The sequence below is a fragment of the Pelophylax lessonae genome, assembly GCF_965119305.1.
Source record: "Pelophylax lessonae genome assembly, chromosome: 7".
NCBI classification, from domain to species: Eukaryota; Metazoa; Chordata; class Amphibia; order Anura; family Ranidae; genus Pelophylax; species Pelophylax lessonae.
The window spans coordinates 61,617,140-61,643,080 of NC_138774.1; the positions used below are offsets into that span (position 1 = coordinate 61,617,140).

General features: G+C 43.8%; 2 protein-coding genes and 1 long non-coding RNA gene across 3 annotated transcripts in view; 2 read left to right on the forward strand and 1 right to left on the reverse strand.

Moving 5' to 3' along the window:
- The window catches only part of LOC309560041, a 156,877-nt gene extending 147,598 nt beyond the window's left edge, over positions 1 to 9,279 (forward strand). Inside the window, exon 2 of the long non-coding RNA XR_014225489.1 lies at positions 9,071 to 9,279. This is a non-coding gene — a long non-coding RNA (uncharacterized lncRNA). The remainder of the gene's footprint in view (positions 1 to 9,070) is intronic.
- Positions 1,468 to 3,285, forward strand: LOC309559414 (uncharacterized protein; the record flags this gene model as incomplete). Its single annotated transcript, XM_082262673.1, has 2 exons — positions 1,468 to 2,028; positions 2,965 to 3,285. The coding sequence occupies exons 1-2, from the start codon at positions 1,618 to 1,620 to the stop codon at positions 3,283 to 3,285; spliced, it is 732 nt and encodes a 243-aa protein (XP_082118799.1). The 5' UTR covers positions 1,468 to 1,617.
- A 659-nt stretch (positions 9,280 to 9,938) lies between the features above and the next one.
- The window catches only part of LOC309559994 (complement factor B-like), a 135,980-nt gene continuing 119,977 nt past the window's right edge, over positions 9,939 to 25,941 (reverse strand). Inside the window, exons 15-18 of the mRNA XM_082263475.1 lie at positions 23,588 to 23,691; positions 18,673 to 18,805; positions 11,122 to 11,171; positions 9,939 to 10,142 (exon numbers count right to left, since the gene is read on the reverse strand). Of these exons, the coding sequence (XP_082119601.1) occupies positions 9,990 to 10,142; positions 11,122 to 11,171; positions 18,673 to 18,805; positions 23,588 to 23,691 (440 nt within the window). The 3' untranslated portion in view covers positions 9,939 to 9,989. The remainder of the gene's footprint in view (positions 10,143 to 11,121; positions 11,172 to 18,672; positions 18,806 to 23,587; positions 23,692 to 25,941) is intronic.

The window sequence follows — 25,941 nt, forward strand, 5'->3', positions numbered from 1 at the left end:
AAAAACCATACAATGCACAGAGTGCAACAGTGACAGACACCTGTCAACACTGCACCCAGGACCACCACCATGGAAGCAAGAAGTTCCAGCAACTCAAGAAGATCATGGTGGGGAGCAAGGCGAGAGTACAACGCCAGCGGTATCCTCCAAGTGCACAGAGATCTGTACAGAACAGGGCCGTCCTAGATCATGCTCCAAGATATGCTTAGTCAAGGTGTATCCTGCAGGTTTCAGAGAAAAGGCAATCAAGATGTACACAGTCTTGGATGAACAGAGTAACAGATCTCTAGCAAAAACAGAGTTCTTTGACCTCTTCAGTGACAGAGGAAGTCCAACTCCATACACCTTGAAGACTTGTTCTGGAGTTGTAGAGACGACAGGGAGAAGAGCAAACAACTACATCATCTAGTCATTAGATGGAAAGACAAAGGTGACTCTTCCTACCCTCATAGAATGTGATGAGATACCAGACGACAAGTCAGAGATCCCCACACCTGAAGTTGCTCGTCATCACCCTCATCTAGTGAGAATAGCCGACCAGATACCAGCACTAGATCCAGATGCTGCAATCACCCTTCTACTTGGGAGAGATATCCTCAGAGTGCACAAAGTCAGAGAACAGTACAATGGGCCACACAACGCACCATTTGCACAGCGCCTTGATCTCGGATGGGTCATCGTTGGAGAGGTATGTCTAGACGGACTGCACAGACCAGCAAAGGTAAATGTTTACAGAACACATCTGTTACAGAATGGTCATACATCTTCTTTTTACCCATGTACCAACAGTCTACACATTAAAGAGAGATTAGGTAACCCAACACATCATCGGAGTATCCAGAGGTGCATGGAAGACTTAGCCTCAACTGGAGATACAGATGAACTGGGCTGCAAAGTGTTTGAAAGAACACGAGACAACGACAATCCAGCACCCTCAGTGGAAGATACACTCTTCCTTGAGATCATGGACAGAGAAGTCTTCAGAGACAAGTCAGGCAGCTGGGTAGCCCCTCTACCATTCCGGTCACCACGCTATCGCCTTCCTGACAACAGGGTACAAGCTGAAAAACGCTTCACGTCGTTGCAACGCACTCTACAAAGAAAGCCAAGTATGAAGAAACACTTCCAAGCCTTCATGCAAAAGATCTTTGACAACGAGCAAGCAGAAAGGGCATCACCACTACAGGAAAACCAAGAACACTGGTACTTACCAATATTTGGGGTGTACCATCCTCAGAAACCAGGTCAGATACGTGTAGTATTTGACTCTAGTGCGAAGCACGAAGGCATCTCACTAAATGATGTCCTTCTCAGCGGACCTGACCTGAACAATACACTCCTGGGAGTACTCATCAGGTTCAGAAAAGAACTCATAGCAGAACAGCAGACGTACAGCAGATGTTCTACTGTTTCCTTGTTCGAGAAGATCACAGAGACTACTTAAGGTTCCTGTGGTATACAGACAGCAAGATTGTGTTAGGATATATTTACAACGCTTCAAGAAGATTTTATACATACGTGGCCAACAGAGTGACACGTATCAGAAAGTCTACAAGTCCAGAACAGTGGCATCACATCAGCACGGACAAGAACCCAGCTGATCACGGGACAAGACTGATGTCAGCCGCTGTACTCAAGCAAACTAACTGGTTCGTAGGTCCTTCCTTTCTTGGTAAGCCAGAAACCAAGGAGACTACTCAGGTAGAGACTTTTCAGCTCATAGAACCAGATCAAGACGAAGAGGTAAGACCTCAAGTTGCAGTTTGCAAGACTTTAGTTACAAGAGACAGTCTGGGCGCCCATAGATTTGAAAGGTTTTCCAGCTGGAAGTCGCTGATCCGTGCCATCGGAAAACTTATCTGTCTAGCCAGATACTCCTGCAGAGCTACCAATACTGATCAGCGTAGCAAAGACCACCTTGAACAAGCCAAGGTCACGATAATCAGATGCATCCAGCAGGAAGTCTTTAAAGAAGAAATCCAAAGCCTTCTGAAAAAGGAAGAGATTTCTCGACACAGCTCCCTCAAGAAGTTGAACCCTATCCTCGACGAAGACGTAGTGTTAAGAATTGGAGGTCGCCTGTCGGCAGCGGATATGACTATCCAAGAGAGACATCCCTTCATCATACCCAAGAATCATCACATCGCTCTTCTTCTAGTGAGACACTATCACGAGCAAGTCACACATCAAGGACGACACTTCACTGAAGGAGCAGCACGGTTAGCAGGATTGTGGATCATAGGAGGTAAGAGACTAGTCTCCAGTGTGATCAGCAAATCCGTGATCTGCAAGAAGATTAGAGGGAAACTTGAGGTTCAGAAGATGTCAAACTTACCTGCAGACAGACTTGCTTCAGATCCTCCGTTCACTCATGTAGGTCTAGACGTTTTTGGCCCTTGGAACATCTCTTCTCGCAAGACCAGAGGAGGCAGTGCTGAAAGTAAGCGTTGGGCTGTTTTGTTCTCTTGCCTGAGTACCAGAGCAGTTCACATCAAAGTGATTGAATCTTTATCCACTTCAAGTTTCATCAACGCCTTGAGAAGATTTTTCTCTATCCGAGGACCAGCAAAATTGATTCGTTCAGACCGTGGTACAAACTTTATTGGGGCCTGCAAGGAATTGAAGATCATCTCTAAAGACTCTAAAACAGGTTCCTATATTCAAGACCAAGGATGCACTTGGACTTTTAATCCTCCTCACGCATCGCATATGGGAGGAGCTTGGGAGAGGATGATAGGAGTAGCACGTCGCATTCTGGATGTTATGCTCCTGAAGGTTGGATCCACTCGCCTCACACATGAAGCTTTGACTACACTAATGGCTGAAGTCATGGCCATTATAAACGCCAGACCTTTGGTTCCAGTGTCCACAGATCCGGAGATGCCGGCAGTCTTGACACCTGCAATGTTGCTGACCCAGAAGATGCAACCAGTGACAGCTCCCACAGGAGACTTTGACCTCAAGGACTTGTACACCAAACAATGGAGACAAGTTCAAAGTCTTGCGGACATTTTCTGGAAGAGGTGGAGACAAGAATACCTGGGGACACTGCAGTCACGCAAGAAATGGCAAGATGACAAGCCCAACTTACAAATTGGAGACGTTGTCTTACTAAAAGACACTCAGGCCCACAGGAACGAGTGGCCTATTGGACTCATTGTGGGAACTGATCCTAGTAGTGATGCTAAAGTTAGAAAAGTTGAAGTTAGAGTTGTTAGACAGGGCACTCCCAAGGTGTATGCTAGGCCAATTTCTGAAGTCGTTTTACTTCTGTCCAATGGTTAGTGGCATAACAAAAAGTATGCCAGGTGGGGAGTGTGCTGCCTTCGCACTATATTTCATGTGCTCTGCACTCAGCAGTGTCTGTCCCTTTAAGACCCTCCATTTTCCTGTAGCCTAGGGGCGGGTCTTCTCCCTTCTGATATGGGCAAGTCTAGACTTGTATATCCATTACAGCGTGAGACTCCAAAGGGAACAGACATAGGACCTCTCAAGCTAATCTATTGCAGTCTGATGAACACCAAAAGCCTGTAAGTAAAGGATTTGCTAGTTCAGCCTGTATAGAGGGATGTTAGATCTTTGTATAGATAATGTGTTCTAGTAAGCACATGTTAGTTAGTCCCTATCTTCTGCATAATTATGTATAATGTATGATGTTGAATAGCCATACTTATACCTGTCTTTCATATGTTTGTTTTACAGTTTTACCATACTTTCACTATCATATCCACTCTCATGTCCACCACATATCTGCTTATTCATATGTAAAGGCACATGTATGGATTATATCTCAGTAAAGGCTGCATCAAAGAAACCAGCGCTTCTTTTATTGAGATTTGGTTATTACTTGATGTGAAGCTGTGTACCTCAGGCAACACACAGCCGAGACATTACAACACCCATAATGACAGGAATTAACGTACTTTTACCTTTCAGATATCAAATATCCTCTAAAGACTTTGTCCCAATTTTACAAAAATCTGACCAGAGGTTCCCCTTTGGTTATGGAGGGTGCCCCTAAAATACCACTTAAATTCTATAATCAGATAAAAAGCTAATCTAATTTCAAACTTTTGGCTCAGTGCCAATAGGGTTCAATGGTCACTTTAATTGCGGTAACCATTAATGTCCAAAAATTAATTCTATAACTATTATAGGAACAAAGATATTTACATTTTAACCCCCTTGGCAAGCAGCCAATTTTCAAAACTTTGCACCAAGATTCCCTTTTTCACAGGCACCAAGGGTGGAATATTATTTTTCATTAGCTATAATTTTCCTATCCTATCCTATGCTGTTTGTTTATCAGATAGAGAAACAATCTTCTCCCTTGTCTCTGTATCAAAGGGAAGAAACCACGCTAGCGCAGGGGGGGGGGGGTCACTTCCTCCTTTATACAAAAGACACAGAGCCTGCTGTATTTTCCCTTTCACATTAAACTGCTGCTAACAAATCAGCTTCCACTAAGTCTGTTTCATATACTCTGCAAGGAATCTGCCATATATCAAAAGTGCCTTCTCTTATAACTGGAATTGTCTACTTGTTTCATTTACAAAAACCACAATAGGCTGTCACACAGAAACCATGCTCCCGGAGCATATAATCTAAGGCAGTGGTCCTAATGACCCTTGGCGCTGACCCCTGATCAGCTGAATCGGTGGTAACCCAGTTACCCATTATCTCACTATTACCCTGTAATAGAAACTGCCTTAGATCTCCCAAGTCTCTGACCTGGGTTCGCATTTGGACAGTAAAGAAACAATGCCCTACTGTTCTTCCACAATCATCAAACAATTAGTATGGCAGATAATTTCTCACTTAGAACCAAACTATTACCACATACATATACATACACACATATATATATATATACTAGAGCATAGAGGCAGAAAACCTCAGGAGTATATAGAATGGCAGGTTAATTAGTTACATGGTTGTAATGCTTGCTGCATCTCAAATGGACACTCTGAAATGAGACTGCTTACCAAAACACATCGTGGGTGTCCAAGACACCCACAGCGGTGAGGGTTGACCCAACCCCACCTTTCGCAACAAGTGTTAGTAGCAACAATATATACACCGACTAAGAGTTTAGGTTCTTTTAAGAGGGTAGTAGGCTTGTGACGGTATCAGATTTTCATGCTGCGATTAATTGATTAAGGTTTTGCCACGGTATACGGTATTATCACGGTATTCTATTATTAAATTTAAATTATTAAATTTCCACCTCACTTCAATTTCATTGCTGAATTTAGGGGCTTTGGTTCACTTATGCACATTATTATATAGTCAGTCAGTACAGACTCTGTGAACCAGGCCTAAAATAGGTCATCAAGCAGTGTCTGGCCTAACTGGTGATAACTGGTCCTGGCGCTCGGCTCCGATCCGATGGCCTGGTCATTAAGAGGGCAAATCCTTGTGGTCAAGAAGTGGTTAAACCTGAAGGATGTGTTGTTTATAAATGACTTTACTATTGCTTTAGGCCTGGTTCACATGTATGCGGGTTGGTGGTTCACATGTATGCGGGTTGGCGGCCCATATTTGCACAGGCATAGCAGCCCATTGATTTGAACGGGCTGCTATGCCCTAATTTTCCGCAGAAAAAAGGTGCATGCAGCATTTTTTTAAAATTCAGTGGCCTTGAAATCCATCCTGCTTTTGCACCATGCGACTAACCTGCAGTTCCTGCTCTGGCAAGCTTTCTGCATTTTTTGTATACGTGGGCACGGCATTTAAAAACAGTTTGCGTGTGCAGCAACGGCAGGTAAGTCGCATGGTGCAAAAGAAGGATGGATTTCATGGCCACTGCATTTTTTTAAATTCTGCATGCACCTTTTTTCAGCTGAAAACGCAGGCATAGCAGCTCAAGCCCATTCACATCAATGGGCTGCTATGCCTGTGCAAATGTGGGCCCCCAACCTGCATACATGTGAACCAGGCCTAAAGCAATAGTAAAGTCATTAATTGGTTAAACCTGCAGGAGGACCGGTGTTTTTATCTATTAATGACTTTACTATTGCTTTAGGCCTGGTTCACATGTATGCGGGTTGGGGGCCCACATTTGCACAGGCATAGCAGCCCATTGATGTGAATGGGCTTGAGCTGCTATGCCTGCGTTTTCAGCTGAAAAAAGGTGCATGCAGAATTTAAAAAAATGCAGTGGCCATGAAATCCATCCTTCTTTTGCACCATGCGACTTACCTGCCGTTGCTGCACACGCAAACTGTTTTTAAATGCCGTGCCCACGTATACAAAAAATGCAGAAAGCTTGCCAGAGCAGGAACTGCAGGTTAGTCGCATGGTGCAAAAGCAGGATGGATTTCAAGGCCACTGAATTTTAAAAAAATGCTGCATGCACCTTTTTTCTGTGGAAAATGAGGGCATAGCAGCCCGTTCAAATCAATGGGCTGCTATGCCTGTGCAAATGTGGGCCGCCAACCCGCATACATGTGAACCGCCAACCCGCATACATGTGAACCACCAACCCGCATACATGTGAACCACCAACCCGCATACATGTGAACCAGGCCTAAAGCAATAGTAAAGTCATTAATAGATAAAAACACCGGTCCTCCTGCAGGTTTAACCACTTCTGGATCGCAAGGATTTGCCCCTTTAAAGACCAGGCCATCGGATCAGAGCGCCAGGACCAGTCAACACCAGGTAGGCCAGACACTGCTTGATGGCTATATAATAATGTAATGTGGGCTTCTATGCGTGTGTGTGTATATTAGACCTGCACGATTCTGGCCAAAATGAGAATCACGATTTTCTAGCTTGGAATAAAGATCACGATTCTCTGTGTAACAAAAAAAAAAAAAATTGGGATAACTTTACTGTTACGTTTTTTTTTTTTTTTTTTTTATTCATTAAAGTCTAATCATTGCGTTTGAAAGACTGCCGCGCAAATACAGTGGGACATAAAATATTACAACAATCGCCATTTTATTCTGTAGGGTCTCTGCTAAAAAAATATATAAAATGTTTGGGGATTCTAAGTACTTTTCTAGCAAAAAAAACTGATTTTAACTTGCAAACAACAAGTGTCAGAAAAAGATCCAGTCTTTAAGAGGTTAAACTTCCTTTCTCCCTGGCAGAGGGAAGGAAAAGATACAAATGTAATCATTTTTGTTTATAGTTAGGAGACTTAATGCTGAAAGGGGTTAGCTGTGTGAGTGAATGAGTCATCCAGCTCACTGAAATGTATCAATTCACAAGTCAGGCAGACTTGACAGAGAAACTCGGTATTTTAAAAATGCCACAATAACAATACCGTGGCTATGCAATACCGCGATATATCGAATTACCGAAAACCGGCATATGTCTAGAGGGTAGTATGTCAAAAATAAACAGAGTTACCTGGACGTCCTTGAGAAGACTGAAAAAACATTGTAAGCAGACAATGGGCTTACCTGGCCAGTTTTTTTCCAGTGTTCTCAGCGCAGTCCAGGTGTCTCACTCCGTTTCAGATGACGTCTACCTCTCCTGGGCTCCAGCTCGCCAAGATGTTGTGGAATCTTTTCCTTCAGGTACAGATACCTGTTACCTGTTAGTCAGTGATACCTAATCAGAAATATGTAGCTACATATAGAGATCAGATAAGAATCAAAATGGCTGAATCAAAGATCAAAGTGATCTAATTTTTATTCTTCCGTGTCTGAGATTAAATATACTATATGACATATGAAAAGTAGGTTGTATTAAGATATTATTGTCCAATCAGAATTAGCAGAATGTTTTAGTAAGTTTAGTGTTAAAAGTCTATATTGTGATATCTGTGATTTTCATCAGGGACTTTCCAAGACACTTTTGTAGAAGATATATATATGTTCTGTGGTCAAAATATCCAGACAGGGTTCGTATTCTGAGAGAATGGGAATTTCCATTGTTACAGACTATTTCAGCCATCTGATATATTCTTAGCTTTTTTGCAATGTTGCATAAAACATAAAAGAGACACAGACAGAGAAAAGAGATTAATACTACAAAGCCATTTGTCTTAAGTAGCCATCTTTACCACCTCAGTGTTGGAAAAATATTTTTTTGGGTAGGGTAGTAAGCCTGACCCGCATGTTGCTATGAAAGTATTCTATTCTATTTATAATTATTGACTAGAACCCTTGTTTCCAATTCTATTTTAGAGTAATACGACTCACCTATATATTATATATTTTACAGGTAGGTTAGAATAAACAATAAGGCTTAAATTAATAACAGTAAACTAAAAGGCCATAAAGAACATAATTCATATTTCTTTATTGACTGGAAATATTTACAAAATCTATTGCACTGACATTTTTCAGTGTTTCACACTAAAAAGCAAAGTGAATATTTGACAGCAATGATTAAAAGCTAGTATGCATTTTTACAAAATGTTGACAAGTTTTAGGAAAGAAACTTAGATCCATTTTGAATGGAGTGTGATGAGGGCAGACTATACTTTGTAGCTTGTTAGATTCCTCTAGCTTACCCATACTTCACCTTTCCACACAGTTCCCACATGTCTGGTACTCAGAGGATACAGTTACTCACTGAAATAGTTGGGGCAGACACGTTATTTAAAGAAAGTGAAAAATAGCATTGGACCCATGAGATTATCCTATAGGTATTGCTATCCTATCTTAAGGGCCTTTCATACTGATCAGCCTTACCAAAACCAAAAGAAAAATGCATGACCATTCAATCCTTGGGAACTCTTCACACCAGTCAGTTGTGGGTCAGTTGTATCCTTAAAGTTCTGCATGCTGCATTTTTGATGCATGTTTGGTGCGGTTAAAAAAATAAATAAATGGAAACCTCATCAAAAACGCACCTGCGGTTGTGTTTTTGTTGCATTTCGTGAGTCACATGTTCTTTTTTACAGGTGAAAAATACAGCAAAAAAGCATATGCATTTTTACCGTGTTTTTGCAATGGAGTAGTGTGAAAGCAGCCTTAATGTAACAATGTTGATGTAGGTGATATAGTTCACAGGCAGGCAGCTTCTACACCTAATAGGATCTCCACATTCTCCTTGGCTTGTAGTGTAGTGTACAAAAATGTGAATTGAAGCACCACACCACTGCTGAAAGGTCCAGATACGACTTTATTCCACAGTATGGGTCAGAGGGACAATCAAAATCGTATCCAACACATTTCAGGGGTCCAAAAACACCCTCTTCATCATAGCTTGAGATAGAAAACAATGCATTTGGGAAAGACATTAACTGTACCTTTAATTGAATATTTTCCAGTGTGATTATCTGCACAGATCATGTCTGTTGCTAGTTTGAGATGTTATTTAAAGAAGTGGGGATGACTGGACCAGTGAAGAAGACAAGGTCTGAGAAGAAACCTTGGTGTGCTGGATCTCCTTGGTGAGGCTGTTACACTCAGTCTACCACTGTCACTCTATACCAGAAATAAATTTGATTTTATTGGTAGCCTTAACTCTTAAATTGGACCTATTGTGTGATATAAACAAATGTCAATACTCTTGTGTAGATGGGTAAATAAGGAGTAATATAAGGGCTGAAATACTTAACACTCCAGTCTCAATTCAGTGCATGCCACATAACTGGTCAATTAGTTTTGTAATCTCTGTTTACGAAATGGGAGCCACTGCCTGCCTTGCTCTAGATGAACTTTTAGATAGATCAACCTTTAGCAGGAACCAGGTAATCAGTGCTACAACATTGATTATGTGACCAGCTGGCTGCCAAAGTACAAGAACTTTAAGGGAAAGATAAGTATTTCAGAGCTTGCTATAACTTTTTTTAACAATCACTCAGAGTGATGTATTCAGAAACGTATAGGTTCATTTTAGGGAAAGCCCTCCCAAAACATTTATATCATCAATTATGACTGGATGCTAAATGACAGAGTCCCCAAGAGCATTAAGAAGATGGTGGCCAATATCCAAAGCTGAAATATCAGTCTTGGCAGAAATATTAGTATGTTATCACACAACAATTGTTATTAGTTCTTCTCTGCCCCCAAAGCGTGGAACATTCACTTCAGGTATATAAGTTCATCTTTTATAATTTCTTCTATCCACTCCATCCCGGGGATAACGGCAGCGTGGAAGTCCCGGGAATCTGCAGGGACCTGTTCCCTTTTATAACCTTTACAGCTATTCACTGTTCCCCAACTTATTACTCCAACCTGTAGAAGCAGAAAAGAGGGTAAGATTTCAAAACGTTATTGCAAAAAACCTGGGAACTAGACACCCTGCTGCTCCGCTCTCTTGTATCATGTGATTATTTTATTAAAAATAAATGCTAGAATTGTCTTGAAAGGCAAAATGCTGTATGCTTCGTAAGTTTGTATTCACAGCTACTAAAATTGCACAAACAAACCAAAAATTTCGATCATTTTGGGTTTCCTGAACTACAGTGTAGTAAGTCTTCTGACTCACATACCCCTATACCCAACTGTTCTCATGGAGAATTTAGCCACAGGGTGGCCAGGAGAGGTGAACAACTTTAGGAAAATATAAGACATTTTTTATTGTTTGGTGTTGCACCCTTAGGCACCGAACCACAAGTGCAATTCCCATATACTGTATATGCAACTCTTCCCATTGTGAAATATGTTGATGAATATGTCAAGTTTTAAAAGTACTCCTTAGCTTCCAGGCACTGGTTTCAAAATTGTAAGGGAAATGTTAATTTTGCAAAGTGCCAATGGCCAATACTGTCCACTGCTTGGCCATGAGCCTCTGTATATACTTTTGAGTGAGTTGTCCCTTTGACAGCTAGAACAAGGGTTAGAGTTAGGATTGTTATTAAGAAACTTTAACCAGCTTCTACTATTTTTTTTTTAATTAGTAGATAGATCTCCAATAAACGAAGAAGGAAAAGTTTTTCTGATAATTCGAAAGGATTTCTGACAGTGCAAAGGGGAGGAAGAGAAAAGAAAAGGTGAACGGTAAAGTATGGAGCTTGCACTGGTTTGTAATGAGAACAATTAATGGAAGATCACTAGGGAAGAAAAATTATTTTGCAGGCATAAAAAATAAAAATACCAAAATACATGGGCAATGCATAATGATTGCTGGAAAGTGAGGCAAGCTAAAGCAAAACATGTTACAAAACTATGCTGGCAATCCACCCCTCGAAATTCAAAGATGGGTTTACTGTACCTGGATGTAACGCTTGTTATGTTGTTTAATAAGAGGACCACCAGAATCTCCTGCAAGAGATAAAAATAAGCATATATAAACTGATAAACTGTTGCTAAATTGCTAAGCAGAGTGTATTACTACTACATTGCCTGAAATAGGTACATTGCCTGCCATATCCAATAATGAATGCAACAGTCAATGTGCTTTTGTCTTGATACATGACGAGGGTAGATCAGAGGTCACCAATTATCAATGACCCCTGGCCTGACTCCAAAGCTTTGACTCCCACTACCCAATAAAACACGTTACTCCAAGTGGGATTAAAATGGCTGTAAAGCCTTTTATTATAAACAACATACAATAAAATAACCAAAACATAACATTACAGGTCAACTTGGGTTGGAAGTCCTTGAAGGTACCATATTACTGAAACATTGTGTCTGTGGCACCCACTAGCTAAGATATACCCCCAGCCGCAAGACACCGCCTCGGGGGCAATCCCCGCTCACCTCAGACACATTACAGGTCTACCATGACCTGGTCACTCTTATTGGACCACCAACTAGAGGGCACCATACCAACGATGGTTCCCCACCTTTTTCCCAAAACACCAGATATTCCACCCTTTCAAGGACCCCAAACCGCCATATTTTCGCTACAAAACTATTACCAACCTAAAGTAACTAAACAAAAAAGGGAGGGAGGGAGGGCGTTCATCTGATGGCTTCAATTCTCCAACTGATTCTGTCACACACCTTCCTGCAAACTGTGCTTCTACACTCCTCCCCTCCCCTTCACCCTGTCTCTACAGCCAATCCAGTGAGCATCCAGTGAGCACTATACATTTGCCACTTATTACATAATTAACCCCACGCTGTAAGGTTCCCCTTCCACCCCGTCATGTATGCCCTACGCTTATCCATTTCATTCCTAGCTCCGGAAATGCAAGGAGACACTTTGAGAAAAACAGTCACGAAGTGCAGTTAGTACGGGGCAACCAAGCAAACAATCACCCCATAACAAAATTCTGCCTACCCCGTACACCTACTGGCTAAAAAAAAGGGGGGGATTGTAAGGCCCACGGTGTTGTGCCGGCACTAAACCCCTCCCACCTACCTGAAGGGACTAACCAGGTTCCCGATCCGTAGATCCTCCAAAAGGTTAACAAAGACCGCATGGAACTATAGCCTCCCAGAAGGCGACCAGCAGACTGTTGCATGTGTTTCAGAAAGCGACTCAGTCATGCCACCCTCGCCCCCTGCAGTAGACAATCCGCGCCCATAGAAATTTGGGACCCACAGCAGAAGCTGAAATGCCAAGGACGAAGAAAGAAGACCAGAAAGGATCAATGTCCACTTTTTCAAACCCACCTAAGTCATAAGAGAAAAAACCACCCACCCTACCTAAAATAGGCTTCCCATTTTTCCCATATAGGGAACTCAAAGCAATACAGCAGTGGCTCAAATGCAAACCTCCACAGACGCAGAGGACAAAGTACACTATGATGCTCCACCAACCGAGCCGACCTGGACCACAGGAAATGCGATCAGACAACTAGAATGGTTGCTGCATAAAGAACTTGGACAGCATAAACGAATGTATGATGGCACAACCAAGTAAAACTAAACAGGGCAACAGTCGAAAGACAGGTGGAAAGACGCCCACATAGTGTTAATCGACACCACAAAGCCCAAATTAATGCAGCGGGGTCCCACCCCACTTCTACCATAGCCCGACCCGAAAGTGCAACAGCAAGCGCAATAGAAATTATAACTAACAGACCAAATATTGAAAGATTACCATGTACCATGGCCCAAACTGCAGTAAGTTACATAACCAGCAACCCACAGCATCAGCCACAGATCTAGGCTTGCCTTGCTAACGGCCCGTCCATCCAGAAAAACACCCAGTAAAGGATCAAAAAGAGCTCCCATGCATGAGGTTAACTGAACACTATGCTTTGGAACCAGAAAACCCAACGGTTTTTCCCAAGAAACGCAGACAGAATAAACCCTGCCGCAGCAGAATGATGCTACCGGCAAAAAGCCAAGTGCCCTGCCCAAGTACAGTTCACAAAGCCAAAGTTTATGCATACCACACACAATCCCAACTTCAATCTTCCGTGCCGCCAGTGGTCGAGTCGGAGGCCTACCTTTTCGAGCCTAAAAGTCAATCAGAATGCTCCAGAAAAAGGGGGTAACAATGACAGATTCCCAAACTTATCGGAGGCCTGCAAAACACCACAAAGAACATCACGTGCTGCAATGTCCCTCCCTTCGAAGTTCGCACAGCATGAAAATCCGTAGGCCCAGTACACAAGAACCCAGCCAAGTAGTGGATGACAGAGTGTATACCCGCCCCTTACCAGACCAGTCCACTAGAGCAAGAGCCAAACCTCTCAAGCCGCCCCTAAAGCATGCAAGGTGGGGACGAAGGCAAAACCTACCTGGTAGAGTGTGGAGACAACCCAATGGGGACGCAACAAACTGTGCCAGAGATGGAGGCTGAAAAAGTCCATACAGGCACCACAACCGAACCTACTGCAAAAACGTTGCCAAAAACCACCACCCCCCCGGCTGAAGGAAAGCTAAACCCAAATTGATGGGTATGTTCCCACAAGTTATCCAGCATCCGAAAAAAAAAAACAACCCCAAAACCTGATTCCAGAATGCAAGTGCCACCCAAACCAGATTTCCGGTTGGAAGCAAAGGCTTGCAACCTAGCTCCAGGGAACCAGTGTCGCACCCCTCTCCTCGATGGTAAGAATAAAATGTGAAGAAATAAATAAATAAAGAAATACAGTTAAAATATTACTGCTGACGCAGCTGTAGCCCCCATGCATGAAAAGAAAGTGCTCGAAAAGCGTCAGGAACCACGGCCTACTACAGAGGCCTTCGTTAAATTTTCAACCACGCCCCTGCGATGTAAGGCTGGAGGCATGGAGGCCACTGCCCCACTGGCTCCCCCTGGAGAACGAATTCCATGTTCTAGCCTATGACATCAACTATATCCAGAGGCTGAGGACCATGTGAGTCTAGCAAAGTGTAAGGCAGCCATGCGACCCCGCCAAGCATCCTGTGATCCCCCCTAAGAGCGGACAAGCAAAAGACAACCCAGGCAAACCAGTAACCCGTGCTGTCCCAGAATCGAATCGGCCCAGTATTGAAAATACCGCAAACAATTGGTGAAGGTGAGTGGGATGAAAGCAAGATCCCCTCCTCCCCCTATTTCCACTCTCAAACGGCCTGACCCCCGCCACAGTAAACTCCTCCCACCGGAGTAAAGAAAAGGTTCCCACCTGCTACCCCGTCCAGATCGTCTCCCTTAGCTCTGCAGTAATAAGGGCCCAGAAACGCAATACGACGCAAACATAGACTGCCCGTCCGTCGTAATGTTGTCCCCCTACAGGCCTGTATTGTGAAGTCTTGTCATATACATACAGCCATATACATATATACACATACACACACACACACACACCTGCACAGATATATCTACATACATATACAGATACATATATACATATACACACTCATATATACAAATACATGTACACATACATACACAAAAGTCTATTTTTGCTGCCTTTTTTTTTTTTTGTTTTGCAACCGCCACTAGCTATCAGCTGTCCAGAAATAAGCCTGTCTTACTGGCCAACTGACTGACACGCACAGCCCCCCAACGCTCCCCGGCATATGCCCACGGACCCTATAGAGACAGAAGAAGAAACATAAAAAACACAGAAGGACGTCTCTCACCAGGCTGCTGCGGGCCAGAAGCCCCCCCAGCCATGTTTCCGGATGCCATCGCCACCTCCATGGACCGCATCCCCTGCTCGGCTGTCATTCCCGGCTCCTGTGTGTGCAGAGCAACCGCGGCTCCTCTCTGTCCCCTCAGTGACGTAATCAACCGGCGCCTCATGAACTGGCTCCGCTCCGCTGCCACCACAAGCCGCACTTCCAGGCCCCAATCTATCCATGCTGATCCCGGGGCGCCAACGCCATATGCAGACGCTCTACTCCGCTCCCGCTGTAGCGGTGAAGGGTTGCCAGCCGCAACAGGAGACAGGCTGGCGCCCACTGACGAAAACGCTCCTAAGCTGGGCTGGCACTCCGCCAGGGGCCTCGCCCTGAGAGGCAGCCGCCTGCTCTGTAAGCCTGCCAGTGGCCGAGGGGACCTGGGCTGTTGAAGGTTCACCCACCCGCCAGCTCCGACACAGGACCAGGATACCCCCCAGGTCCCCCACCCGCAGCAAGAGGTGGACGCCAAGCCGGAAGGCCAATGGGATCCCCACGAGGGCCCTCCAGATGGCAGTGAGGGGCAGTCTACTGAGGAGCTGCAGAGGCACGGACCTCCAAGCCCGTACTGATGGGGCAGGTGCAGGCTGTGGCTGAACCCGCTCCACCACAGATAGCATGTCAAGCAAGGCTACAAACCCAGGCTGACTCCTACAGCTCGGACAGACAGACGTTCATCTGATGGCTTAAATTTTCCAACTGATTCTGTCACACCCCTTCCTGCAAACTGTGCTCCTACACTCCTCCCCTTCACCCTGTCTACAGCCAATCCAGTGAGCACTATACCTTTGCTCCTTATTACATAATTAACCCCACGCTGTAAGGTTCCCCTTCCCTTCCACCCTGTCATGTATGCCCTACGCTTATCCATTTCATTCCTAGCTCCGGGCCTGCCTTTTTGGATGGACTGAAAGCAATGAATCTGAATGAATCATTATGATACAAGATGAATTGTAATGAGTTGCTGTACTTAGCACGCTTTATCGAATAAGGCCAGTTGTGTATAACAGACAAGAAAAGCTAAACCAGAAGTTAAATGACTTTAAGGAAGAAGGAACTGTGAAAGAGCAAGACACATAGGGGTTGACTTACTAAAGGAAAATAGTCTGTGCACTTTGAAAAGTGCAGTTGCACTTTGCACCAGCAGTTGCTCCAGAACTTAGTAAATGAGCAGAAGCTCTACTGACTTCCATCATCCAATTATGTGCAAGTAAAAATACTGTTTTTTTCCCCTTGCATGTGATTGGATATTCTTTGCAAAGTGAAGCTTTACCTCATTTTCTAAGCGCAACTTGTCAAGTGCAACTGCACTTTGCAAAGTACACAGTCTATTTGCCATTAGAAAATCAACCCCATAAGCTCCAGATTTCTGGAAAGACCTTCATAAGCCATGTCCTAGCATGATGAAAGTTGTCCTCCTAAAACTTTTAAGCCTCAGGTCTATCCAAAAATTAAATTTCAGCTTTGTAAGGTTGCCGGGAATTTGCAACTTTCTATTCCTTGTTTTCCCCTTCTGATGTCTCCAAGGAAAAGGGTTGGTTAAACCCACCTTCAGACACCTAGGCATTAGCATACTACGTTGTACAACCGGTATATACCTTTGATTTCCATATAAGTGTGAGCCCACACCACTGCTCACTGTTTACTCTTACCTTTCTCCCAGCTGCGCCATGTGCGTGCCCTATTTGCCGGCATTTGTACACCCCCACAGCTCCTGGGAGAGTCGCACTTTCAGCCGAGTTCAGCGGGTTCATGTCAATATGCACCACCAGATCTGAGCTGTTTTGTAAGTCTATGCGAATTTCCCCCTCTCTTCTTCAACTATTATATTACATTGGTACCTTTTGATACATATGTCTTTTCAGATACACATCAATTACCTGCTCCCGATGAAGTGGAATATGTCCCACAGAAACGCGTCGAGCCTAGTCTGATGCCCTACACTCTATCAATTGTGCTAAATTGTGCGACTTTGGGACATGCATACCAGCTCATATCTTTAGTGTTGTTAATTCAATACCAACATTTCATTTTGTATTTTTGTCAGATGTCATGTTGTTGTTATTGCAACAATAAATATGTTTTTTATTCCGATTGGCCGTGTCACATGCCTCATTTAAAGTCTCAATCCCCCTTTATTGTATTCGGTAGGGATGGAGGTACTTGGTTTTGCACCAGGCGCCTTATCTAAAGTCCCAAACCCCCCCCCCCCCCCCTTTTTTTGCTATGTAATTTAGAGATGGAGACATGTGACCAAGACCTACACTTACTGTTGGACCCTAGGTGATCGCCCCACTCTCATGGCCATCACCAGTGTTTGACCCCCCTTAATTAGGTGGTTTTGTCATATTTAATATGTATATCAACACATGTATTCATCTTGTATAAGCTTTTTTGTTTTTAGGTACAGCACTGTTGTTATTACATTGTCTGTCTTGCTGAACTGGCTGGTTGCTTCTTTGACCCGGGAGCTGCGATGCTCGCCGGGACCCCTCCGCTTCCCCCTCGTCATGGCGTGGGTGTTTGGGCGGGTGTTTTCCCATTGAGCATCAGTGCCACGCCTTGCACCTTATGCTTGACGTCATTCCTTGGCGCCGCGGAATTGGCTGTATTGTTACATCCAGTGTACTCATAACCAACCCATCGGGAGTGGGTTGCCAAAGTCACCTAACTCCTGGGTGGAGATGCTTGTCCTTGCACACATCCACGTGGCGTTGGGGGTGCAGTGCGGGCTCATTCTGGACACTAATGTGTTCATTTCCCTTACCCAATTATGTCTCTACACAGTCCTTAGCCACTCGTGGTTTCACCATATTGTCATTGTTTATACTCTTTCAATTTTTGCCCTTTATTTGGGACATTGTTCCCACCTTCAGACACCTAGGCATTAGCATACTGCATCTGCATTGTACAACCGGTATATACCTTTGATTTCCATATAAGTGCAAGCCCCCCCCCCCCCCCCACCACTGCTCACTGTTTACTCTTATCTTTTTCTCAGCTGCGCCATGTGCGTGCCCTATCTGCCACCCCCACAGCTCCTGGGAGAGTCGCACTTTCAGCCGAGTTCAGCGGGTTCATGTCAATATGCACCACCAGATCTGAGCTGTTTTGTAAGTCCAGGCGAATTCCCCCCTCTCTTCAACTATTATATTACATTGGTACCTTTTGATACATATGTCTTTTCAGATACGCATCATGTACTCAGAGCCCTACACTCTATCAATTGCGCTAAATTGTGCGACTTTGGGACATGCACATCAGCTCATAGCTTTAGTGTTGTTCATTCAATACCAACATTTCATTTTGTATTTTTGTCAGATATCATGTTATTGTTATTGCAACAATAAATATGTTTTTTATTCCAATTGGCCGTGTCACATTCCTCATTTAAAGTCTCAATCCCCTTTTTATCGTTAAACCCAGCCATGTCTTCCCAAAAGAAAAGGTAATTTGCCAGGATAGAAATAAGAGAACGTCAACTTTTGACTTGTTTTTTTTTTTTTTTTAAAGCGCAGGGTCAATAACGGCTGGAAAAGACATGTGTATATGAGTTATCCTGACACCTGGTATACACATCCTTGTTCTAGGTCAATGGCTTAACACATAGAGGGGTAAAGACTAAGGAACAGGATAAAAGTTCTGACCACGGCACTTTTAAAACCAAGTCAGAAATGGCAGCTCCCTTGTACTGTCCTGACAGATTCTTGGAAAGATTGGCAAGCACGAAGAAAAAAAAAAAAGAAATTGGCCTAGAAATGTTCTAGATTACCTTTGCAGGTCTGGGGATCCACTTCAGGGTCTACTCCTCCAGTACACAGGAAATTGTCAGTTACAACATCGTTGATATCGACCACATCTTTAAAGTCACTCACTTTCTCTGCATCTTTGAGGCAGCCTTGTCTCTGTTAAGGACAGAATGAGAAATAATCAGACAGAGGAGAGGCTGACTGTCTTTGTGAGTACTAGTGATGAGCTGCCAGTTCAGACTGAATTTTGGCTATTCAGAAGTTCAACAATCGGCCAAACTAAATGGTCTGTTGGCAGAACTGAACCTCGGCTGCATAGGGAATTAGGGTCTGCCTCCTATACCATCTTCCCACTGGCCATACGCATATGTGTGGCCTGTCGTCGGGAGGGCCTTAACACCGAACGGCCACATAACTGCGAACACGACTTACCATCCTGTCAGCATGGTAGTGGGTGGGGATCAGTAAGCTCCCAATGCATACGTGCATACTTGCACTTGCTTTGACAGACAATTACAGTGGTCACATAACCCGAATCCGCTCCTCCGCCGCTTGACTTTTAAAACTCCTAAAGGGCCGGGAGGCAACCTGTGTGGAGGGGTCATAAAGAAATGATTTGAATAATACCTGCCTCACACAGGGGGGTCGATATCTGAGGCTACTTATTTTTAAAGGGGGATTCAAGATTCTAACAAGCCCCCAGACCACAGACCACCACAACTGCTATGCCAGGGTTGTGGGGAGGAGGCACTTGTCCTCATCAGCATGCCTTGTCACGGGTGTCCCTTGTTGAGGGTATGTAGCCTGGTATAATACAGGAAAAGGGGGCCGCACGCTCGTCGTCCTCCTTTTCTGGGCTGCCAGGCTGCATGCTGGTATGGATTTTTGAGAGGAACCCCATGCTTTTGTTTTTTTTTTTGCAGTGGGCTGAGCCTTGAAATGCAGATCCGAAGGGGGACCCCACACTGTTGTATTTTATTGTGTGGGGGGGAGGGGGGAACCCTAGTGACATCTATACAGGATCCTCATTTAGGATACGGGCCTAGTATAAATGAAGGAAATCCCCATCTGCTTTATTTATAAACAGAACGAAACAGCTGGCATAATTAAACTGCATTTTTTTCATTGGAAAAATCTGTTTTGCTGTAGATCATTGTATACATCATACAAATGTGCCACTTAGCAGACAAGTTCAGAACTTGTCATTACTAAAATCTCTGTTCCCCACCAAATGGAATTTTTAAAACTTTAATTTGCTTTCGTACATGTTCCCTAGGACAGTATCCAGACCCCATGTCATTTGTTTGACAATCCCTTGCCTAACCGCCTAGAAAATGGTCATTGTTTTCATTTAAAATTCATCTCCCATTAACTTCAAACCTGGGCGTTCAGCTCATCATTAGTGAGTACCCATCCTTTCATAGCAGACTATAACTGCAGGGAGAATGGGGAACCTTTGGTTTGGAGGTCAACCAGTGGTGTATTTAGGTTTTGTGCTGCCCTAGGCCTGACTAAACTTGTGCACCCCCTAATTTAAATATGACCCACCCCAAGCTGTAAAGGCCACACCCCTTCCTGTTTATGACTCACCCTGTCATCTGTAAACCACAGACCACAACCAAAGTCTATCAGTGCCCATCAGTGCAGCCTCATCAGTTCCTGTAAGTTTAACCTCATCAGTGCAGCCTCATCAGTGCCCATCAGAGCAGCATATCAGTGCTGCCTTATTAGTGCACACTCATTAGTGCCAATCAGTGCAGTTTATCAGTACCCACCATGGCCGCCTCATCAGTGGCCATCAGAGCAGCATATTAGTGCCCATCAGTGCAGCCTATTAGCGCCCATCAGTGCAGAATATCGGTGCCCATCAGTGCAGCATATCAGTGCTGCAGCCTTATGTCACTGGATTAGTAAGATTACTCCTTTCTTTTAGGATATTTGGACTTGTGTTTGCTGTCACTGATTGTAAACAAAGGATTATTTCACGTATTTGTATAATAAATAGGAAGTCTGGAGTCATGATATAAATAAGTGAAATAATCAGTGGCAACAAACACAAGTCCAAATATCTTATAAGACTGGAGTAATCTTACTAATCCAGTGACATATTGCGAGACACATATGAGGTGAGCAGGTCCAAAATATTATTGAAATCATATACAATTAAAAGTCTTAATTGTATATGATGCAATTCATTATGCTTGCTCAAGGACAAGGATGTTTAAAGAAAGGCAGAGCATTTGGCTGCAGTTCCACACTTATTAGCATGGCTGCCACCGGGCCAGTTGTATTAAGTGTGGTTGGTGGCCTGCAGTCTGTCCAAATGTAATGACCAGCCGATATTATCATACCGGCAGGTAGCAGTGTGACCGCTTTATGGGGGTACCAGACTGATTAGCCTCCTGGACCCTGCCCTCTGGCCCAATTCGCCCCACAAGACTGGTACTATACTAAAAGTGTAGCCTAAGCCGGCGGGGACCAATTTTGTGCAGCAGCCGGGAGAAGGCTGTTTTTTTTTGTGCAGGGTGCAGCTTTTTGCTGCCCCCCCCCCCTGCAAAGTGCCGCCCTAGGCCTGGGCCTTGTTGGCCTAGGCCAAGATACAGCACTGAGGTCAACTAGACCCAACTGGGCCTTTCTATGGTAGTGTAAGAATTCTGCAGGCTACAGAAAGTGTACCAAGAAAAGTGTGCCATGGTGCCTCCATAATTGGTTGGCACTGCAAAATATCTTAAAATAGAAAAAGGGGAGGTGCCAATTTTAACTTGTTTTTAAAGGTGTAAGGTACAGTTGGTAGAAAAATTTGAGTTTCTAAAGGACAAGGTTAATTGTGAAATACCTTCTCATATCTTTCAGCATCAGCTTTCTCTGCAACTCTCAGCATTCAGTCACATGACATCTCAGAGCCACAAAGGAAGTCAGTGCTGTGTAAAAACAGCTCAAAAGACCAAGTAGAGATAAATTTGCTATTTCCACCTGAATTCCGGGATAGCCAGTGAATGGGGGAAGTATGGGTGCTGTAGAATCGGTGGGCTCCCAATCAGGATTTGCAGCACAGCAGGAAGAATACTGTGGGCTCCACGGGCCTGCATTAGAATTCTTGGTGGCAGGAGGACACTACTTGTGCTAGCCACCACACCATCTTAAACTGCACTTATGGGACTCGCCACCTCACCAAGTGTTACTGCAGTGCTGGTTTGTCTAACACAAGGATATACTAGGCCGCTGGTGCTCACTAGTTCACCAAATGGTAGAGCAGAACTAGTACTGGCACTCTGCTGCATACAAGAAACATCATGAATTTGTACCACCTTAGCAGCCGGGGAATGGGGTTGGGTATGCCTGACTTTAGAAGGACCTCTTCTCCGCCATCAGACCTATCTGTCAGGGTGCCACTGCTCTCTACAGATTCATATTCTGAGCCTGATTCTGACAGTGAGGACTCCCCATCACTCTCATCTGTCATGCTCAGTATCCTGTAGGCCTCTTAAGTAGTATATCTTTCGTTTATCATTTTGGCCAATACATTTATAGGTACCTAGTGCGACTCACAGGTGAAAAAGAACCTGTCTGTCTGGGACTGTTTGAACCACTACAAATAAAATGTACCTGCTAGTTCTAGCAGCAATCAGGCCTGATCTTGCTAACGCTGCGGTTTTCTGTGATCTACTGACACTGCACTTGTTGGGGGGGGCGTAGGGGCTAAACGCAGGTGCTGGCAGCTGTCGGAGCTAATCCTGCTAATGCTGCATTTTTGGGGATACTATACTACTGGGACACTAGTATTATTCTGATCTGATCAAAAATATTGATCCGTTCAGACACTAAACTAGTAATGGAGGTGTATAATGTGTGTGTGTTACTGGCAATCAAAGAGTTAAATGGGATAATGAATGTGTGGCGGGCAATCTGATGCTATTTGAGATTGATACTAACTGATGCTAATGCTATCTAGCATCACTAGTGACACTAATACAGTGATCAGTAAAAAATCTGTACACTGCACCTAATGACACTGTGACAATGAGTGAAAGGGTTAACTGGGGGGGGGGGGCGATCAGGGGGTAATGTGCCTATCAGTGTGATACTCACAGTAGCTGTTCTCTCTTCTCTCTGTGGAGCCGAAAAGGGCTCGTCATTTCCTATGCCTGTGTTTTGTAAACACAGGCACATGTTGTTCTGTGATTTGTAAGAACCAATCAGCAGATCCAGGCCAAAAATCATTAGATGGATCGTTGTTGGATCGAATCACAGCAACGGTGGGTCGGCGAGCGCGTGCCCCATACTCAAAGTGCCGATCACGTACTAGGTATATGATCTGGCGCAGAGTGGCTGCCCTGCCACAGTTAATGTATGGTGGACTGTCCACAACTGGTTAAAGCATAGCTAAACCCAAGAACAAAAATTTTATATATTGCAGCTTACCAGCCCTTAGATTTTTGTTCACTCTTTTCTGGAATAACATGTTTATGAAAAGACAACAAGAGAACACAAAAGCCTAATGCCTCGTATACACGATGAGATTATCGGACGAATGACTGTCCATTTTTTGTTGCACGATAAACTCCATATCGAAAATAAAGAGGCTACTAAAGTCATGAAAATTCTTGTATGACAGAATAAAAATTCAGAAGTGATGTTGTATATTGTATTGTATTTGTATTGTATTTTCGGATGAAGACTGTACTGATTAAATGAAAATTGTATGATCTGGTGTCATATGAGAAACATTTTCATGTTTGTCCCTTCAGATAATATCAGGATGAACTGTGGTGATCATCGGCTCTCTAAAGCTGTGTACTAACCATCAGATTATCGTACGATCGCTTCAAAAGTGCTATTTGCCATCCGATTTTCTGATCATGTGTACAGGCCTTAGGACACAAGCATATCATAAACACTGATCTAGACAGTGGGATTATAGATTGCAGTCCTCCTTACCCAGTTCCCTTGCTTTATCTGGACATTCATCTGCTCCAAATCATTTTTACTTTCCTCTGTAATAAACAACGCTTTCACCAGATCTCCAGCCAGTAGAAAGTTTTCTGTGGGAGGAAAAAAAGACAAAATTTGTCCATACAACTGTTTGTACTGTATGTTTTTTAACACCATAATATTGATTTAAAGTATATCTAAAGCTAAAACTTTGGGTACTCTGCATACCTTCTTGGAAATAGCTGAAGTCTACTCTATCCCCCTTTCTCATGTTCTTCACTTTGTCAATGCATCAGTTTTGTATGTTTGCAATGTTTAAACAAAGTCAAACATTTCCAAGCTTCAATCCTAGACCGCCTTCTTGATCAAAAAACATACTCCATCTCGGACATCTACAAATCCTTTTGTCCTACAGGAGTAAATACGTCATTAATGCTGGTGATGTTTTTAATGACTTAGAGGAACCCTCAGTGACGGATTTGGGGGGTAACTTCCTGAGACTTAAAAACATCATGACCTCCGAGATACATACAAAATGGGACATTGCCCTTCTGGACAAATATCTTGAATTAGGCATGGTCCCATGTAGTCTCAGATGGGAAGTTGGCCCACAAGAGGATGAGAAAGACGTCTCCGTGTGGGCCAAATACTTTAATGATGCAGGGCTTAATATGCTCCGATTTCTTATTAGTAGGAAAAAATTAAAGCTTACGAGATTAGATGAGGAAATTACAGCTCTTAAGACCTCTATGGCTTCATCCACGGAGAGTTTGGAGTTCATTAATAGATCCAATGCCCTTAAAAAGATACTTGAAAAGGAAGAAATGGATCAAAAATCCAAAAAGAAAAAGAAATATCTTAGAGACTTGGGCGACTATAAGTCTAACATAGTCTTCAAGTGGCAGAAAAAGCAGGACCCAGTCCAGATGGAAGTAACTAGTCAACCAACTGCGACGGTCCCTGTCTCTTTTTCTCAATCTGTACCCCCTATTTTGGCTTCTCCCCGTACCCCCCGTACCCCGGTCCAGCGTGAATGGACTCAAGTACCAGGGAGAGGTAGAGGACGAGGTAGATCCAAGAGAGGTAAGGGTGGTAGACCTCCTAATAACCCTCAACACTCTGGCTACCAACATGAAGGTTTTCATCAAGACCAGGGAGGGTATTATCAGGGTTTAAACAACTATAGATCTCCATATAGAGGTGACAGATCATTGTATAATCGTTTTGCCCCATTGGAATGGGAAAATGATTATCATGACGAGAGGTATATCACCAATCATCCGCAATACACTGACCATAGGGATGGCGGTGGACGCGGCTTTCAACAACAGAGGCCTCAAGGGGATTTTCACAACCCCAGGCAAGCCAGAAGGCAGGACGGAAGACAAAAAGAGGGACCAGAGGGGGGAGGAGGACCAGGCAAAAAAAGAAAACTGCATTGAGAGATGCAGGGATCTTTAACCTGAGTTCCGCCATCCTTACTGACAATGAGAAATTGGTCCTGGGACATGGCTTGAAATTTGCCCCCACCAAGCCTCTAGATAGATTTGGTCTTTTTATGGATGTACACAAGTACATCCGTAAAATAAATATTAAGCGTCATTTCATGACAAAACCTCCTAAAGACAATAGACTCGAGGATAGTGATATTAGGCATTCTGGACTCTCCAATGCTTCACTTTTTAACCCTCCTGGTTTTGTTGCCCCCTCTATTGGAGTGTTTAAAGAATTGGTTTTGAAAGACGTTGAGACCATGCAGATCAGGAAGGATAGAAATGAACTAAGGTTTAATGATGGCTTGAAATCCCTCAAAAAGAGGAATGACATTGTGGTTAGACCAGCGGATAAAGGGGGGGGGATTGTGGTCCTGGATAAATCTTCATACTACACTGAGATGAATAGATTACTCTCGGACACGGACACATATAGCCCCCTTCCATATAATCCCACCACAAGGTTTAAAAAAGATCTAACTGCCCTTGTTGATTACGGCTATCAGGAGAACATCCTTAACAAGAAGGAGAGATCATTTTTGGTCCCAGTGGCTCCAAGGGTGCCCGTTCTGTATTACCTCCCAAAGGTTCATAAGGACCCCCTGAATCCACCGGGACGTCCGATAGTGAGCGGAATTGATTCCGTCACTAGTAGAATTGGGAGGTATATAGACGGGTACCTACAGCCACTCGTCACCAACACCCCATCCTACCTCAGGGATTCCACCCAGGTGCTGAATCTATTGGACCAAGTAGAGTGGAGGGAGGGATATCTGCTTGTTACAGCAGATGTCACCTCGCTCTACACTATTATTTCGCATGAGCACGGACAACAGGCTGTCCAAACTTTTTTGGAGAGAGATGACT